Source organism: Sus scrofa, chromosome 9, assembly GCF_054392235.1.
Source record: "Sus scrofa isolate SSC_HxYL_T2T_F1_AM1 chromosome 9, Sscrofa_HxYL_maternal_Yorkshire_Landrace_v2.0, whole genome shotgun sequence".
Lineage (NCBI taxonomy): Eukaryota > Metazoa > Chordata > Mammalia > Artiodactyla > Suidae > Sus > Sus scrofa.
Window position 1 is genome coordinate 6,460,632 of NC_139391.1, and position 17,757 is coordinate 6,478,388.

The 17,757-nt window shown below is 45.7% G+C and overlaps 1 protein-coding gene across 6 annotated transcripts in view; it reads left to right on the forward strand.

Annotated features, from left to right (window-relative positions):
- NUP98 (nucleoporin 98 and 96 precursor) overlaps positions 1-14,509 on the forward strand; it is a 100,345-nt gene extending 85,836 nt beyond the window's left edge. For all 6 annotated transcript variants that reach the window (XM_084975049.1, XM_084975051.1, XM_021062427.2 and 3 more), the window contains 8 exons: positions 2,638-2,795; positions 4,482-4,625; positions 5,348-5,490; positions 9,056-9,277; positions 10,872-11,113; positions 11,539-11,693; positions 12,930-13,041; positions 13,149-14,509. In XM_084975049.1, coding sequence (XP_084831175.1) covers positions 2,638-2,795; positions 4,482-4,625; positions 5,348-5,490; positions 9,056-9,277; positions 10,872-11,113; positions 11,539-11,693; positions 12,930-13,041; positions 13,149-13,366 — 1,394 coding nt within the window. In that variant the 3' untranslated portion in view covers positions 13,367-14,509. The remainder of the gene's footprint in view (positions 1-2,637; positions 2,796-4,481; positions 4,626-5,347; positions 5,491-9,055; positions 9,278-10,871; positions 11,114-11,538; positions 11,694-12,929; positions 13,042-13,148) is intronic.
- Positions 14,510-17,757: the final 3,248 nt, after the last annotated feature.

The following is a 17,757-nucleotide window of genomic DNA, read 5'->3' on the forward strand; positions in this document are numbered from 1 at the left end:
TCCACAGAAGAGGGTAACACCAATAAACTAGTTTAGCAAGGTCCAGGATTCAAGATGAATATTCAGAATTCAGTTGTAGGAGTTCCCACCATGGTGCAGTGGGATAAGAATCTGACTGCAGCAGCTTGGGTTGCTGCAGAGGTGCCGGTTTGATTCCGCGCCCAGTGCAGCAGGTTGAAGGATCTGGCGTTGCTACAGTAGGTCGCAGCTGAGTCTTGGATTCATTCCCTGGCCTGGAAACTTCCATATGCTATGAGTGTGGGCATTAAAAACAAACAAAAGAATTCAGTTGTATTTCTATAAATCAGCAACAAATATCCAAAAAAAATGAAATTAAACAATTTCATTCACAATAGCCACAGAAAGAATAAGATATTTGGGGAATAAATGTAACAAAAGTCTCTTATGTACTGAAAACTGAAAAACTTTGCTGGTAAGATAAATATCTAAATGGATAGACATCCATATTTGTGGAATATGTCTCATCTTCAGCACTATTGGCATGTTTGGCTGGAAATGCTTTGCTGTGGGGGCTGTCCTAGGCATTGTAGGGTATTTAGCAGCCTCCCCGCCCTGTACCAAAAGAGTCTGTTCCCCTTTAGTTATGACAACCAAAAATATCTCCAGACATTGCCAGATGTTCCCAGGTTGAGAACCATTGATGGATTGGAAACTTCAGTATTGTTAAGATGTCTCTTATCCCCACATTAATCTACACATTCAGTACCGTCTCTGTCAGAATCTCTTAACAGATGTTTTTGCAGAAATTAATAGGCTGGGAGTTCCCGTCGTGGCTCAGTGGTTAACGAATCTGAGTAGGAACCATGAGGTTGCGGGTTCAATCCCTGGCCTCGCTCAGTGGATGAAGGATCCGGCGTTGCTGTGAGCTATGGTGTAGGTTGCAGACGTGGCTCGGATCTGGCGTTGCTGTGGCTGTGGTGTAGGCGGGTGGCTACAGCTCCGATTTGACCCCTAGCCTGGGAACCTCCATGTGCCACAGGAGCGGCCCTAGAAGAGGCAAAAAAAAAAAAAAAAAAAAGGAAAGAAAAAGAAATTAATAGGCTGGTCTTATGTGGAATGTAGAAAACCTAAACAATTTTGAAAAAAACAAAGTCAGCGGACTCAGTGCTTTTTGATTTCGAAACTCCTGTAATGCTAGAGCAGTCAGGACAGTGTGGAACTGGCAGAAAGATGAACATTGAGATTGGCGGAACAGAAATGAGAATTTAAATATAAAACTCACTTATAGTCAGTGGATTTTTGACAAAGATGCAAGATAGTCTAAATGTGAAAAGGATAATCTTTTCAGCAAATAATGCTGGAGTCGCTGGGTAATCACATGCGAAAGATGAATTCAGACCCTTCCCTCACATCACACAGTAAGCGCAACCTGAAGTGCGCTAGAATTCTTCCACTTGCTCAGATGTGTGTTCTTGTCAGTGGGAGAATCTTTGTGAAAAGGCAAGATTGCAGAAACTGATTGGCTGATCAGAGCAGAGTGGTGATGTTGATGGGTGATTGACTCAGGATGTGAAATGCCAGTTCCTTCTCAGAACTTGTCCAGTAGATACAGAGAAATAGTCTTTTTTTTCCTCGATTATTATTCCCCTAGAATAGTAGCCCCTCATGGTCAGATGAGCTGCAACCCTTCTTATGGGAATCGTAGTCCAGTCATGTTCTGGTCACCTGTGCACATTCAGGGAGACAGCTTAGCCTGTTAACACTCTTCCGATCACGTTCCTGATGGGTGATTTCTTTCCTCCAGGCCTCTGTGGTTTGTGAAGGAAAGGCGTTGAGATGAAAGCTTTAGTTTCTGGCGGAAGAGTACTTTAGTCGAGTAAGCACTTAACCCATTTCCAAAAACAAAAGGAAAAGCAGTATTAACTTTTAGGAGGTTTGTATTAGGGCTGAAAACAAGAATTAACTCACAATTTAACTGGAGATTTTCATAAACCGAAATTTCTGTCACCTCTCATTCTGGCTAATTAGAATCTTTTTTTTTTTTTTTTTGGTCATATGGAGGTTCCCAGGCTCGGGGTCTAATCAGAGATGTAGTTGCTGGCCTGCGCCAGAGCCGCAGCAACACGGGATCCGAGCTGCGTCTGTGACCTACACCACAGCTCACGGCAATGCCAGATCCTTAATGCGCTGAGCAAGGCCAGGGATTGAACCTTCACCACAGCAGTGACAGTGCTGAATCTTCAACCACTGAGCCACAAGGGAACTCCTCATCTCAGTTCTCACTACAAACCTTTGAATCCTGATATTTCCCTCCATTTTACAGATGAAGTGCCCTGTGGAGGGTGACGGAAGTAATAGTACGTTGGACACCGAACTGTGTGTACCAAACAATTTATATGTAATTTAGATTAAGCTACTTTGTTTATTTAAAGAAAATTTTTATTAAAAAATACAGTTGGTTTACAATGCTGTGCCAGCAGGTTAAGCTCCTTTAAAGATTTTCTACCAAGCAGAAATGGTAAGTTCTTGATCAATATTTTAGCACTACTGCAGAACGGAGTTGGAGGTGTTAAGTTCTCCCTCTTGAGGGACGGAAGAAATAAGATAATGCGCCCAAAGGTGTCCCCCGGTCTGCAGATTGTCAGTTTCACCGGAGAACTTCTGTGTCTCTTGTAGGTGACCATCGTCTTGCCCTTCTTTTATCCCAGCTGGTTGGCAGCCAGTCCGTCCGCGAGCTGCTTACGATGCAGCTGGTGGACTGGCATCAGCTCCAGGCCGACTGCTTCATCCAGGATGAGAGACTGCGTGTCTTCGCCCTGTTGGCTGGAAAACCGGTATTTTCCTCTTTTCTAATAAACACACAGAAATCGCCACATAGATTCAAGACGGCTTGATGTTAAGGCAAAGCGCTGTCTTTGTAAATTGTACACTGTTAACACATAACTAAGCAATTTAACGTGTTTAACAAATATTTTCAAACTGCAGAGGTACAACCTATACGCTGTGGGAAACGAAACTTGTTATATAGGAGTTCCCGCTGTGTCATGGTGGGTTAAGGATCCAGCATAGGTCACAGCTGCGGCTCAGATTCAGTCCCTGGCCCAGAAACTTCCATATACATTTAAAAAAAAAAAAAAAAAAAAAAAAGAGTTCTTGATGTGGCTCAGCGGTAACAGAACCAACTAGCATCCACGAGGACCCTGGCCTCAATCAGTGGGTTGGGGATCCCGTGTTGCCGTGAGCTGTGGTGTAGCTCACAAACAAGGCTTGGCTCTGGTGTTGCTGTGGCTGAGGCGTAGGCCAGTGGCTACAGTTCCAATTCAGTCCCTAGCCTGGTAACTTCCATATGCCATGGGTGCTGCCTTAAAAAGGCAAAAAGCTAGTTATATAAAAATTAAAATGTTGGTCTGGGAGTCTGGGGTTGATAGGTGCAGACTGTTGCATTTGGAGTGGATAAGCCATGAGATCCTGCTCTGCAGCACAGGGAACTGTATCTAAGCACTTGTGATGGAACATGATGGTGGATGATGTGAGAAAAAGAATTGTGTGTGTGCGTGTGTGTGTGTGTGAATGACTGGATCACTTTGCTGTACAGTAGAAATTCATAGAACAGCATAAATCAAGTATAAGGGAAAAAATAAAAATAAGAAAATATTTAAACAATTTAAATGTTAAAATTCAATATATCCCATATCATAGTGACAATATAATTGTTTGTCTTTCTAGATGTATTTTAAGCCTATTACAACATAGATTCATGTATATTTACACTTGTGTATATTCAGATAAAGTGGATTATGCATAGCAGTTCTGAGCCGCTGCTGCGACCCACGTCTTTAACACACCGTGCTGGGCCGGGGATCAAACCCATGCCTCTGTAGCTACATAAGCCACTGCAGTCGATTCTTACCCACTGCACCAGAGCAGGAGCTCTGCCTCTTTCTTCGTAATAGCCACTTCTGTTCCATCTTACAGACGAGGTAGCATCCTCACTTCAAGCCACCTTTCTGTTGCTACCAGTGACCACGCAAAGTCAATTTCCGTAAAGGAAAGAGCTGACCAGAATTTATTCACCCCTTGGAGTCGCCGCTGTAGTGCAGTGGGATTGGCGGTGTCTTGGGAGCACTGGGACGCAGGTTCAATCTCCAGCCCGGCACAGTGGGTTAAGGCGCTAGCATTACTGCAGCTGCAACTTTGGTTACACCTGCTGCTCAGACCTGATCCCTGGCCTGGGAACTCCATATGCCATGGGGCGGCCAACAAGAAAAAAAAAAAAGAATTTATTCACCCCTTAGAGGTGGCAACTGTGGGCAGTGAGTTATTCTCCCCTCTTTTGAGGGGACTGATTGTCTAAGTCCACCCTGCTACCTGCCGCCGAAGGTATACGTATTTTCTATCTAGATCATTAACACTGCCGTTTAAATCATTGGAAATGCAACTTGAATATCTAAGTGACCAGCCTCAGAGCTGGCAGCAGCAAGGAAGCGTGTAACTTCGAGCGGGGATTTTCTCTCCCGCAGGTGTGGCAGCTCTCCGAGCAGAAGCACATCAACGTGTGCTCCCAGTTGGACTGGAAGCGCTCCCTGGCTGTCCATCTCTGGTATTTGCTTCCGCCAACAGCCTCCATTTCCAGGGCACTCAGCATGTACGAAGAAGCATTTCAGGTACACGTGTCCAGTAGAGCCAAGCAAGAGTCCTGGTAGTAGTTCTGTTTTTCCAGAAAAGTACCACAGGGGAGAAACCATCAAGTCACATTTCATAATACCGTCTCCTGTTTGTTCTTGAAAGTACCATAAAATTGAAAGGGACCCAGGAAATCTGATGGGAAATTTCCAAGTGTCTGCTTCTGTTTTCTTTAATACGCTAAGTTTCCACAATTCACTTTCTTATTTCTGTTTTCCTGCCCCAGCATTAGAGGGTTTTTATTCATCACTAATGCTCGCTCCTTCCTTTGGGAATTTCCTGAGATACAGCCTGACTTCAGGCTTATTAGCACCCCAAATTAGTAAGTCTGACCTCTGCCTCTAACTATCTTCTTTCATATTCCTGTCCATTTGGAGGTTGAAGGGTTATTAAACCATTTTTAATGCCATCACTGGGTTCTTATTAACAAATGTAAAATTAAAAATTTTTCATTGTCTTTATAATCACTTGTCAGAATTATCTGTCAGGAAAAAGAGAACACTAAAAAAACTGAGTGTAATAAGAATTGTGGCGAGAAAGGTGGTGGGTTAGCGAGAGCTATCCGTGGTCTTTGCCAGTCCACTGAAGGCAGGTAGAGTAGGTCATTGGTCAAAATAAGTTTAAAATCCCTGAGACATAATAGCATCTAGTGAAACAGGCTAGCAGCTGACGTTTTGTTTTTTTATCACATTTTCAACTCCAGGATACCTCTGAGGGTGACAGATACGCCTGCTGCCCACTTCCCTCGTACCTGGAGGGCTCTGGCTATATGGTGGAGGAGGAACAGGACTCACAGAGGCCTCTCCAGGACGTCTGCTTTCACCTTCTAAAACTCTACAGTGACAGGTAAATCAGAGCCATGTGTTGGAGCCACTTGGGGGGGACCATGAGCCATGGGGAGTCCTTTCCCTTTTGTACGAAAGTCTGTATAAATTACCAAAATACAGCTTAAAGTGGTTGAGTGCAAAGAACATTGGAACTAGGATTAGAAATACAAAAATGGAGTTCCCGTCGTGGCTCAGTGGTTAACGAATCTGACTAGGAACCGTGAGGTTGCGGGTTCGATCCCTGCCCTTGCTCAGTGGGTTAAGGATCCGGTGTTGCCGTGAGCTGTGGTGTAGGTCGCAGAGGCGGCTCGGATCCCACGTTGCTGTGGCTCTGGTGTGGGCCGGCGGCTACAGCTCTGATTAGACTCCTATCCTGGGAACCTCCATATGCCACAGGAGTGGCCCAAAGAAATAGCAAAAAGACAAAAAAAAAAAAAAAAAAAAAAAAACGAAAATGACTGTAATCAACGTTAATGAGATACAGTTTACATACAATAAAGTATGTGTTTTGATATATGTTTTAATGTAATGTAACTACCATCAGTATCAAAGTAGCCTTTACATTAATTATCCTGCTGTATAACACAGGGAACTCTCGCCATCCATTTTCTTGGGATAGACCGTGATGGAAAATAATATTTAAAAAGTTGGTCAGAACGTTTGACAGAGTCAGAATATATGACTGAGCCACTTTGCTGTACAGCAGAAATTGGCACAACATTGGAAATCACCTGTACTTTAGGGGAAAAAAAGAGAGGTAGAAAAAAGAGAATTAACAGATGAGCCACAGATTGGGAGAAGATATTGCCATTCGTATGTGTGGTGAAGGACTTTTATCCAGAAGATGTAAAGAACTCTTAAAAACTCGTTAATAAGAAAACAAGCAATCCAACTTAAAACTCGGCGAGGGGAGTTCCGTCGTGGCTCAGTGGTTAGCAAATCTGACTAGCATCCATGAGGACACAGGTTTGATCCCTGGCCTCGCTCCTTGGGTTAAGGGTCCAGTGTTGCCGTGAGCTGTGGTGCAGGTCACAGACACAGCTTGGCTGTGACTGTGGTGTAGGCCGGCAGCAGTAGCTCCAATTAGACCCCTAGCCTGGGAACCTCCATGTGCCGCAGGTGCGGCCCTAAAAAGACAGAAAAAAAAAAAAACCTAAAAATTAAAAAACATTAAAATTGGAGAAAATACTTAAACAGATGCTTCAGCAAAGAAGACCTGCATATCAAGCCCGTGAAGAGTTGTTAATCAGTAGACATCGGAACATGTGAATTAAAGCCATGGTGGGATACCACTCCCATCCGTCAGTACGGCTCAGGATTAAAAAGACCTGTGCCAGTTGTCCTCGTGGATGAAGAGCAGTTGGAATTCTCTTAGGCTGCTGGTGAAAAAAGTTAAATAGTACTGGCACTTTGGAAGACAGTTTGACAGCTTAAAAAATCAAATGTACTGAATGTGTCTGTGTATGTTGATAGCAGCTTTATATGTAAAGATCCGAAACTGGAAACAACCCAAATTTCCATTAACAGGTGATTAGAAAAGCAAATTGTGGCACATCCCTACAATAGAATAGGTAGTCCTCAGTGATAAGAGAGAACGAACTGTTGATAACATGCAATAATAGCGTGATGAATCACAAAATAATTTTACTTAGTTTTGAAGAGGTGAGACAAAAAAGGAATAGCTCCAAAATGTACCTACCGTAATTCCAGTTTCTGTAAAACTTGAGAAAATGCAAGCCTCTATGCCAGGAAGATCAGTGTCTGCCTGGGAAGGGCAGGTGTAGGGCGGGGCAGAAAAGAGGGCTCATAGGGGGGCTTAAGGAAACTTTTGGAGGTGATGGGTATGCTTGTCATCCTGATCTTGGTGATAGTTTTACAGGTGTAATATGCATATGTTAAAACTTAGGAAAGTGGGAGTTCCCGTCGTGGCGCAGTGGTTAACGAATCTGACTAGGAACCATGAGGTTGCGGGTTCGATCCCTGCCCTTGCTCAGTGGGTCAAGGTTCCGGCATTGCCGTGAGCTGTGGTGTAGGTCGCAGACGCGGCTCAGATCCTGCGTTGCCGTGGCTCTGGTGTAGGCTGGCAGCTACAGCTCCGATTGGACCCCTAGCCTGGGAACCTCCATATGCCGCAGGAGCGGCCCAAGAAATGGCAAAAAGACAAAAAAAAAAAAAAAAACTTAGGAAAGTGTACATTCTAAACATGTACTGTTTATTGTAAGTCGTTTTCTAATGTCAAAAAAAAAAAAACGGAGAAAAAGAAGAGGAAGAAAAGAATACATCTCAAGGTGCCAGAAATAGAGACACTAAAGCCAGAATGAGATAGTAAGCCTTCTTCTTGTGTAAGGTACAATTGCTGTAACTAAAACCCTTACAGAGGAGTTCCTGCTGTGGCTCAGTGGGTTAAGGACCCAGCTAGTATCCATGAGGATGAGGGGTTCAATCCCCCGGCTTCACTCAGTGGGCTAAGGATCCAGTATTGTTGCAAGCCGTGGTGTAGGTCACAGATGTGGCTTGAATCCTGTGTTGCTGTGGCTGTGATGTAGGCCGTCAGCTGTGGCTCCAAGCCTGGGAACTTCCATAAGCCCCAGGTGCAGCCCTAAAAAGAAGAGGAAAACAAAAAACAAAAAAACTTAACATAAACTGTAAGGAGCTGCACAGCCCAACATAATGGCTGCTATTCACACAAGACAGGTTTAATTACGCCTTCATACTAGCTCTTTTTCGAGTGTCGAATGGCTGCATGTGGCTAGGACGTATATTGTTGGTCAAGGCAAATTGTAGGACATGTGGGTCATCGTCCAGTGTTCAGGTTGACGGCTCTGAAGGCGTCTGTCACTGGGGCAGGTGTTAGGAACTTGTGACACGTCCAGGGCCTGGGGTGAAAGGAAACGCTTCGGTTGGTGATCCAAGGGCCAGAGCTTTAAAACTTAACGGGGGTGAGATCTTACTGTTACTGTTCTCATGGTCTGGGACTCGGAAGCTAAGGACATGACACATGACTTGGTCCGGAATCATTGAAATCCCTGGGCCCCCAGCAGAAGAAAAAGCAAAGGTCTGTAGGGAGGCTTTCAAACCCCAGGTACCTGGATTTCTTTGTAGAGAATCTCCCCAGTGTAGACAAAGGTAAGACTTACAGGCCATGGAAGGAGATACCCATCATGAAGACGAGTTAGCTGTTCAGACAGACAGAGAAAGTAGCTCGCCAGCAACTTTAGATAGAACAGCCTGAAAGACACAAGGTCAGTTGCATTTTTTAAATGGTTAAGCAAAGTAATGAAATGCACTTAATGAAAGTATGGAAGGATGAGGGTTGTGCAGGCTCCCTGTACCAGGATGGTAAAATTACAGACCAAACAAAACCCAGCAAACCTGTTAGAAAAGCCACAGAAGCAAAGATGCCTTGGGTTTTGGTCAGGTCTGTAACCTGGCTGAACCTAGAGGAAGTAGACTCGGGGGCTTATGGTGCTTCTGCTCTCAGGTGCCTGCCTTTATTGCTTCCTTAGCCACAGCTGAAACAGGTGACCTGTCCGTGCAGGTGGCCCCGGCCGGGTATGGTAACCTCGGCACATTGTCCTCCGCAGGCATTACGACCTCAGTCAGCTGCTGGAGCCTCGAAGCGTCACCGCGGATCCTTTGGACTATCGCCTGAGCTGGCACTTGTGGGAAGTGCTGCGGGCTCTGAACTACACCCACCTCTCAGAGCAGTGTGAGGGCGTGCTGCAGGCCAGTTATGCTGGCCAGCTGGAAAGCGAGGGGCTCTGGGAGTGGGCCGTCTTTGTCCTCCTGCACATTGACAACTCAAGGTGAGTGGGAAGCCGCTGCACGCCCTGGGCGCGGTGCCACAGGAGTCAGGCTCCTAGGGTTCAATTCAGCAAGTAAGTGGTCAGAATATATTTGTGGTCCAGCCTTGTGATAAACCTTAAGACAGTGTCTGTATTTATGTGAACAAGTTAGAAATGAGGCTGCCTTTGGTTAAGTGTCAAACTATGCTGTTTATCCTAAGACCTCCCAGGATTCTGAGGAGGGAGGGAGATCTCTGAACTTTTTAAAGATAAGATAAAAATAACCCTTAAGAGTACCCATTGTGGCGCAGTGGTTAACAAATCCAACTAGGAGCCATGAGATTGCGGGTGCCATCCCTGGCCTCACTCCGTGGGTTGAGAATCTGGCATTGCTGTGAGCTGTGGTGTAGGTTGCAGACTCAGCTCGGATCTGGCGTTGCTGTGGCTGTGGTATAGGCCGGTGGCTACAGCTCCAATTAGACCCCTAGCCTGGGAACCTCCATATGCTGTGGGTGCGGCCCTCAAAAAAACAAAAAACAAAAAATTAATTAAAAAAAAAAAATTCTTTGTTTTGTTTGTCTTTTTGTTTTTCTCTGGTTTTTTTTTTGGAGGGCAGTACCCTCGTCACATGGAGGTTCCCAGGCTAGGAGTCAAATCAGAGCTACAGCTGCTAGCCTGCAGCACAGCTCACAGCAACACGAGGTCTAAGCCGAGTCTGCAACTCATGTAGTTCACAACAATGCCAGATCCTTAACCCAGTGAGCGAGGTCAGGGATCGAACCTGCAGCCTCATGGTTCCTAGTCGGATTCGTTTCTGCTGCGCCACAATGGGAACTCCATAATTTTATTTTTCTAGGGCTGAATCTGAGGCATATGGAGGTCCCCAGGCTAGGGGTCCACCAGCCTAGACCAGAGTCATCACCACATGGGATCTGAGCCCCATTTGTGACCTACACCACAGCTCACAGCAACATCAGAGCCTTAACCCACTGAGCAAGGCCAGGGATCGAACCCTCGTCCTCATGGATGCTAGTTGGATTCGTTAACCGCTGAGCCACAACGGGAACTCCCTATAAAAAATAATTCTGATGTGATACTTTTTTTTTTTTTTTTTTTTTTTTTGCACTGGCAGCATGTGGACATTCCCAGGCCAGGGAGCAAAGCATGCCAAGGCAGTGACGATGCCAGATCCTTAATCACTAGGCTACCAGGGAACTTCCAGCTTTTTTTTTCTTTTTTTGCTTTTTAGGACCCCACCCACAGCCTATGGAGGTTCCCAGGGTAGGGGTCCAATCAGAGCTACGGCTGCCAGCCAGGCCACAGCCACAGCCACTCAAGATCCGAGCTGCATCTGCAACCTACACCACAGCTCACGGCAATGCCAGATCCTTAAACCTACTAGGCGAGGCCGGAGACCGAATCTGCATCCTCATGGATGCTGTCAGATTCATTAACCACTGAGCCACGATGGCAACTCTTTTTTTTTTTTAAAGTGAAGTTTGAGGTGATCCATAAGGGTGAAGAGATTGCCCTAGGAGCCCCTGGAGCTGTCTGAGGCACCCTTCTCCATCAGTGAGAATGGGCTTTCTCCTACCTGATCTTTCCTCCCATACAGCATCCGTGAGAAGGCTGTTCGAGAGCTGCTTACCCGGCACTGCCAGCTGTTAGAGACCCCTGAATCTTGGGCTAAGGAGGCTTTCCTGACCCAGAAGCTTTGTGTGCCTGCTGAATGGATTCACGAGGCCAAAGCAGTGCGAGCACACATGGAATCTGACAAGCACTTGGAGGCCCTCTATTTATTTAAAGCAGGGCACTGGAACCGCTGCCACAAACTCGTCATCCGGCACTTAGCCTCCGGTGAGTGCTGCACACGAGGGCCTGGGTTTTCTGCCATTACCCTGAATTCTTCCGGCCTCACCCCCAGCAAGTCGGGCTGAGATGATGCTCAGTGTGGGCTGCGGCAGCCTCGAATCAGACCACACCTTGTGAGAGCTCCCTGTGCAGAAGGGACTGGGGGTGGGGGCGCCGGGGGTCAGCAGCAGTGGTGCTCTGTTACCGTTTGCCCAGAGTGTTCTTGGTGTGCACAGCTGTGTTAAGCTCTTTGTTCACCTGGAACACCAGAGAGACCTATTTGGGAAAGGAAAGCCAGAAATTCTTCACATTTTTCTTAAGAGGATTTCAAAATATCCACTGTGATTTTCAAGTTTTCCCTGTCTTCCTGTCTTGGATCTCTGCCATGTCCTTCTTCTTGTGCACTTTGGGTCAATATTTTGTTTCTTCAGATGCCATCATTAATGAGAACTATGACTACCTGAAGGGGTTCTTAGAAGACCTGGCACCCCCGGAGCGCAGCAGCCTGATCCAGGACTGGGAAACGTCCGGGCTTGTTTACCTAGACTACATTCGCGTCATCGAGATGCTCCGTCGCATACAGCAGGTACGATGGTATCTAAACCACGGCCTGGTTTTCCTCTTTCCTGGCCCATGAAGTTACAGAGCCCTCCAAAGGCCTAAGCACCAACTTGAAAACCTTATGGGCAGAGATAGCATTGTTGGTGCAGGAGAAAGGTTTTCATGAAGCTGCTTTGATGTAGCCATTATGACAGCTCTGATGAAACTTCAAAACTTTTTTTTTGCTTATGGCCAAGGAGTATGTCCAGTGGACATTCCTAAGGGTTATCCATAGTCAGTCTTCTCCCTTTGTCTTCTCACCTAGTTTAAGTAAGAAGCCTAGGGTTGAGAGATACAGTAAGGTCAGATTTGATGAGGATAATTGTTTGGTGTAACATTGATGTGTTTTACAATTGCAAATATTACGGAGACAGTCTGGTGAGGCCCATGGATGGAGCTCTAATGTTTTTTAATGCCTAGGATTTAAATCCACAGGATTACAAAAGAAACTAGTTATTAAGTTATTATACAGTTATCAAAATATTAAATCCTTTGGGGAGTTCTCTGGTGGCTGAGGGCGTTAAGAATCCAGCATTGTCAGCTGCAGTGGCTCAGGTCACTGCTGTGACTAGGGTTTGATCCCTGGCCTGGGAACTTGCACATGTCGCAGGTGCAGCCAAAACAAACAAACAAACTTATGGTAAGTCATAAGTGCCCAACTAACATCTTAAATAACAAGCTCTAGCAGTGGATCTACCAACTGCTGGAATTTTGAAGTAATATATTTAAAAGTCACTAGCCACTATAAAATGGTGTGAGAGTAACTGATTTCTGTTGATAACACATCACAGTTCCTGTTAATACCTACGTTAATAATTAAATGCTAATTCTTAGGTGGAGTCAGGAGATCTAAGTCAAATTTAGGTTTGGCTTCCACCTCTCACTGTGTGCCTCTAAGAAGTCAGTACGGTGTCTGCTCGGACCCATACAGATTTTTGGTGCCATGTTAAAGCTCGCTAGATAAATGGCTTATGAATGGTGATCTCAAGACTTGCCCAACCCAGCCCCTGTGCACCATATTGCTTTCCTGTTGTGTGTGACTGCTAAGGTCCTGCCTTATCCTGGGCGGCTAGGCTGGAGGTCGGTGCCGTGGTACTTCGGGCCAGCTTCTTGGTTTTCCCCTCTCGCGTGACTCTTGATGCAGAGGTTTGCATAGTCTGTATGTAGGATGGGAGTGATGGGAGCTCCTCTTGGCCTAACTGGTTTCTCTGCTTCTTTGTAGGTGGATTGCTCAGGTTATGAGCTCGAGCAGCTACACACCAAAGTGACCTCACTGTGCACCCGGATAGAGCAGATCCAGTGTCACAATGCCAAGGACCGCCTGGCTCAGTCAGGTCAGCCTCCCGCCCGTCCCCTCGCCTGCCTCCTCACGGCCTGTCTTCATGCTGATGACACGCCACCTCACCAGGTTCTGGGTGCTCACTCTGCTCTTTTTCCGCAGACATGGCCAAACGTGTAGCCAACCTGCTGCGGGTGGTACTGAGCCTCCAGCACGCCCCCGATGCCGCCTCCGAGTCAACCCCAGACCCTCAGCGAGTCCCTTTGCGCCTGCTGGCTCCCCACATTGGCCGGCTCCCCATGCCCGAGGACTATGCCTTGGAGGAACTGCGCAGTCTCACACAGTCCTACCTGCGGGAACTGACTGTCGGGAGCCAATGAGCCGCGGTCTCCTCCCGCCACACTCATGCGCATTCACACTCACGCTCAGAGCCCCTGCATTGAGTTGATTGGCACTGTTTGCCATTCTCTGGGTTGGCTGTGGAATCTCCCTCCCTTCCTGCTGCCCAAGCAGCAGCCTCCAGTTGTTCAGGGCTTTCTTACTACTAAACACAGCACAAGGGCTTTCGGAACCCACAAAAGGGAGCCAGGTCTCTTGTTACTCTCCTCAAAACTTTTTTTTCCTTTTTTTAAAAAAAAATGGTCAGTAAAAGCACCTTTGACAGAATTCCCCCACTTCCCAAAGAACCAGGGGAGTCCTTTCCCACCCTCCGCCGTTCTGGATTTCGTGATCCTTCACATGCCAGCCCGCCGCCGCCGCCTCCTCCGCCTGTGCTTGAGCACTGGACTCTTGAAGGAGGGGCACAGGTAGAAGGACGAACTGTTGACCTAGACAGGTCACCTGTCCACAGAAAGAAGAGAATTTGTCTCTAAAGTTGGTTGATGACTGATCTGACTCTTGGAAGAGGGTTGGACTGAATTTGGAAGCAGAACAGGGTCTTTCTGACTCATTTAGGGTAGGGAGAGTGCCTACCACGGAGGGTTGGGGCTTCAAGACTTGCTTGTTGTTCTTGCCGTGAGTGTTCCATGAACACCAAACCTTCCCTACTGCCGTGTGCAGAAGCCCTTGAATACAGAGCCCATGAATCTGGGAAGCTCCCAGAACTCAGTTTAGTCCTGATTTTCAGTCCTGTTGCTAGGCCTCCTGTCTGGATTTGCCTGAAGAGTTTGGATGAAACGTGGCAGGTTGGGTAGCGCCCCTGGCCCAGATCATTTTCCACCCTCCACCTACGGTCCCAGAAGGTAAAGCGGACACTGAGGCAGGTAGAGAGCTGGGCTTCAGGGACAGGCAGAGGGCCTCTGCTCCACTGCTGCCAGCTACGGGGAGCGCCAGGTCCTGGCCTGAGACTGCTGGTGTGGGGCAGGCACAGACAGCATATCCACGCCCGGGTCTTTATGCATGAAGATTATGTAAAGGTTTTTATTGAAAAATATATATATATAAATAAATGATCTAGATTATTTTCCTCTTTTTCTGAAGCTACTTTCTTAAAAAAAATAAAATAAAATGAAATGTTTATAGCATCCCTGGTATTGGCTTTTCGTTTGTGTTTTGGAGCCTTTGTGCCCCAAGGAGCTTTGGGGCGGCCTTGTTCAGTTTGCAGTCTAAGGGAGTGGCCACAGGTGAAGGAAACAACAGTTTCTTTTCATTTATTTATGTTTTTACTATGGTTGATTTACAATGTTCTGTCAATTTCTGCTGTACAGCAAAGGAGAACAGTTTCTAAGCTGGGATACAGACTGGATCAAAGACTAGGTTTGTAAGGGCCAATTTGGGGTGAAAGTGTTGAGGTTACTGATGAGTCCTGACTTCTGTACATTTATTTCTATGCGCTTGGCTTCTCAGTGGGGGTGGGGAGGGTCTCAGATTGCCCAGGGGAATATGCTTAGTATTCAAACCTCATTGCTCTTTCGCTCTGGGGGCTTTGTGTTATTTGTTTGTTTGGGGTGGTTTTTTTGCCTTTCAGGGCTGCACCCGAGGCATATGAAAGTTGGGGGTCGAATTGGAGCTGCAGCTGCCAGCCTACACCACAGCCACAGCAAGGCCAGATCCTTAACCCACTGAGCAAGACCAGGGATTGAACCCGCATCCTCATGGATACTAGTGGGGTTCGTTACTGCTGAGCCACAAAGGGAACTCCTCCTGGAGGCTTTGTTTTGAAACCTTGGCACTTCATCGTTCAGTTTCATTGTGTAAATGAGGTAATGATCCCTGATGTTGCTGATGAGCAGGTTGGTTGGTTCTGTTAAACTGAAGATGTGAGCAAATTCCAGTTAGGATTAAGCCAGAGATTTCTGGGAGATGAAGGAGATGAGAAAGCAGAGAGTGGGTCCTCCCAGTGACCAGGGGTTCTCTTTAAATCTGGGCCCCTGAGGACAAGGGTTGCTCAGCTGGAAATCTCCCACCATTACTGACCGAGCAGGTGAGTCACGGAGCAGTTACTGGCCCTCTGATGAAGCATTTGTTCGGTGTTGCTCACCAGAAGGGTCTTAGGAAAAGTGAAATGTAGCCTAAGTGTCAAGAATAGTGAATGTGGGCATTATTTACTCCTTTTTTTGTTTGTTTTGTTTTTGCTTCATTATTTTTTAGGGTCGCACTCGCAGCATATGGAGGTTCCCAGGCTAGGGGTCCAACTGGAACTGTAGCCGCCAGCCTAGACCAGAGTCACCACAACGCTGGATCCTTAACCCACTCAGTGAGGCCAGGGATCCAACCTACATCCTCATGGATCCTAGTTGGGTTCATTAACTACTGAGTCACAAAGGGAACTCCAGCATTTACTCAAGTATTTCTTTTTTTTTTTTATCTTTGAATTTTAATTTTTTTATTATTTCCCCAATACAATTTTTTTTTCTACTGTACAGCATGGTGACCCAGTTACACATACATGTATACATACTTTTTTCTCCCATTCTCATGCTCCATCATAAGTGACTAGACATAGTTCCCAGTGCTACACAGCAGGATCTCATTGCTAATCCATTCCAAAAGCAACAGTTTGCATCTACTAACCCCAAGCTCCCCATCCATCCCACCCACCTCCCTCCCCCTTAGCAACCACAAGTCTATTCTCCAAGTCCATGATTTTCTTTTCTGTGGGAAGGTTTCTTTGTGCCGTACGTTATTAGATTCCAGATAAGGTATTTCCTTTTTGTTTTTTAAGCTCTAAAATATTTACCACAGCAGTTACGTTGTATCACAAAGAATAGACTCCCAGTTCAAAGTGATAAAGATGGGTCTCTTCCATTTTTGAAATGCTACTGAGAGTTTTAAAATTTTATAAAGATATAAAAATAGGAACCTGTTGTCTCAAAAGCCAACAGAGCTGTGGAATCTGCCACCTCATACAATGCCCAAAATAAGTATTTCCTCATCAGGATGCTGCCTAATACCAGAATCAAAGTCAAGGTTTGGAGATTAACTGTTAGATTAGCAGAGCCAAGGCGTGCAAGAGTAGCTGTACCTTTTAGATGTTTTCACTCTGACTTGTTTTGTTACTTTGTATTCCCAGAAAATTATTTCAGATTTTTAAATTTGTCATTGTTCAAAGAATCGGCTCTCAGACTAAAAGTTTTACTGAAGGTGTGTATTGTAATATATTAATTCTGGCTTTAAACAGTCAGTTCTTAATGCTTTCCTTCCTAAGGGTTTTTGTTGTGTTTTATGGCCCTAGCGGTGGAATATGAGAGTTCCTGGGCCAGGGGTTGAATCCGATCTGCAGCTACGACATGAGCCACGGCAGCTGGGTGCTTAACCCACTGTGCCATGGTGGGAACCCCCTAAGGGTTTTTTTTTAAATCGTTTATTGTAGAAATTTTCACCCATACCCAAGTAAAATGGTGTCTCAATTTTTCAATCTTACTTCATCTTTATCCCCCCCATTCCTATTACCCTCCCCCCAATGGTATCTGTAAGGGAGATCACTTCATCAATAGTTCTAACACAATCTTTTAAAATTATAATAACAATACCATTGTCATACCTAACAAAATTAACAGTAATTCCTGTCAATTCCAGTAATTACTGTTCCTAACACTCTGCATTTTCAAATTTCTCCAGGTGTCTCAAAAGGAAAATTTTACAGTTGATTTGTTTGAATCAGGACAAAACAGGGTTCCTGACTTTGCATGTGGTTGATAGATCTCGTAAGTCTCTTTTATTTATTTATTTTTGGCTGTGTGTGCGACATGCAGGAGTTCTCAGGCCAGCGATCAGACCCTCACCACAGCAGTGACAACACGGACCCTTAACCCTCTGTGCCACCAGGGAGCTCCTTTCACCTGAACCTACCTGGACACCTCATCACTCAAAGTCCATAGTTTATATTACATGCTTAGGGTTGGCGGTTCTGTGGGTTTAGACCAATGAATAGTGACATGTATCTATCGTTGTGGCAGACAAAGTCTTTTCACTGCTCTAGAGGTTTGCTGCTCCACTGATTCTTCTCCTCCAGCCCCCTCTGGCACCTGTCAACCACTCAACCTCCTATCTTCATAGTGTCACCTTTTCTAAAACGTCATATAGTTGGAAACAGAGGATGTTTCATATTGGACTCTTGCACTTACTAATATGCATTTAAGATTCCTCCCTGTCTTTCCATAGCTTAATAGTTCATTTCTTCTTAGTGATGAATGCTAAATATTTCCATTGTCTAGATGTGTGGTGTGTTTACCCATTCATCTATTAAAGGACATTTTGTTTTTTATAGGTTTGCAGTTATAAGTAGACAATGGTGCTGGTACCTTAATTCACACAAAGGTTTTGGTGACCA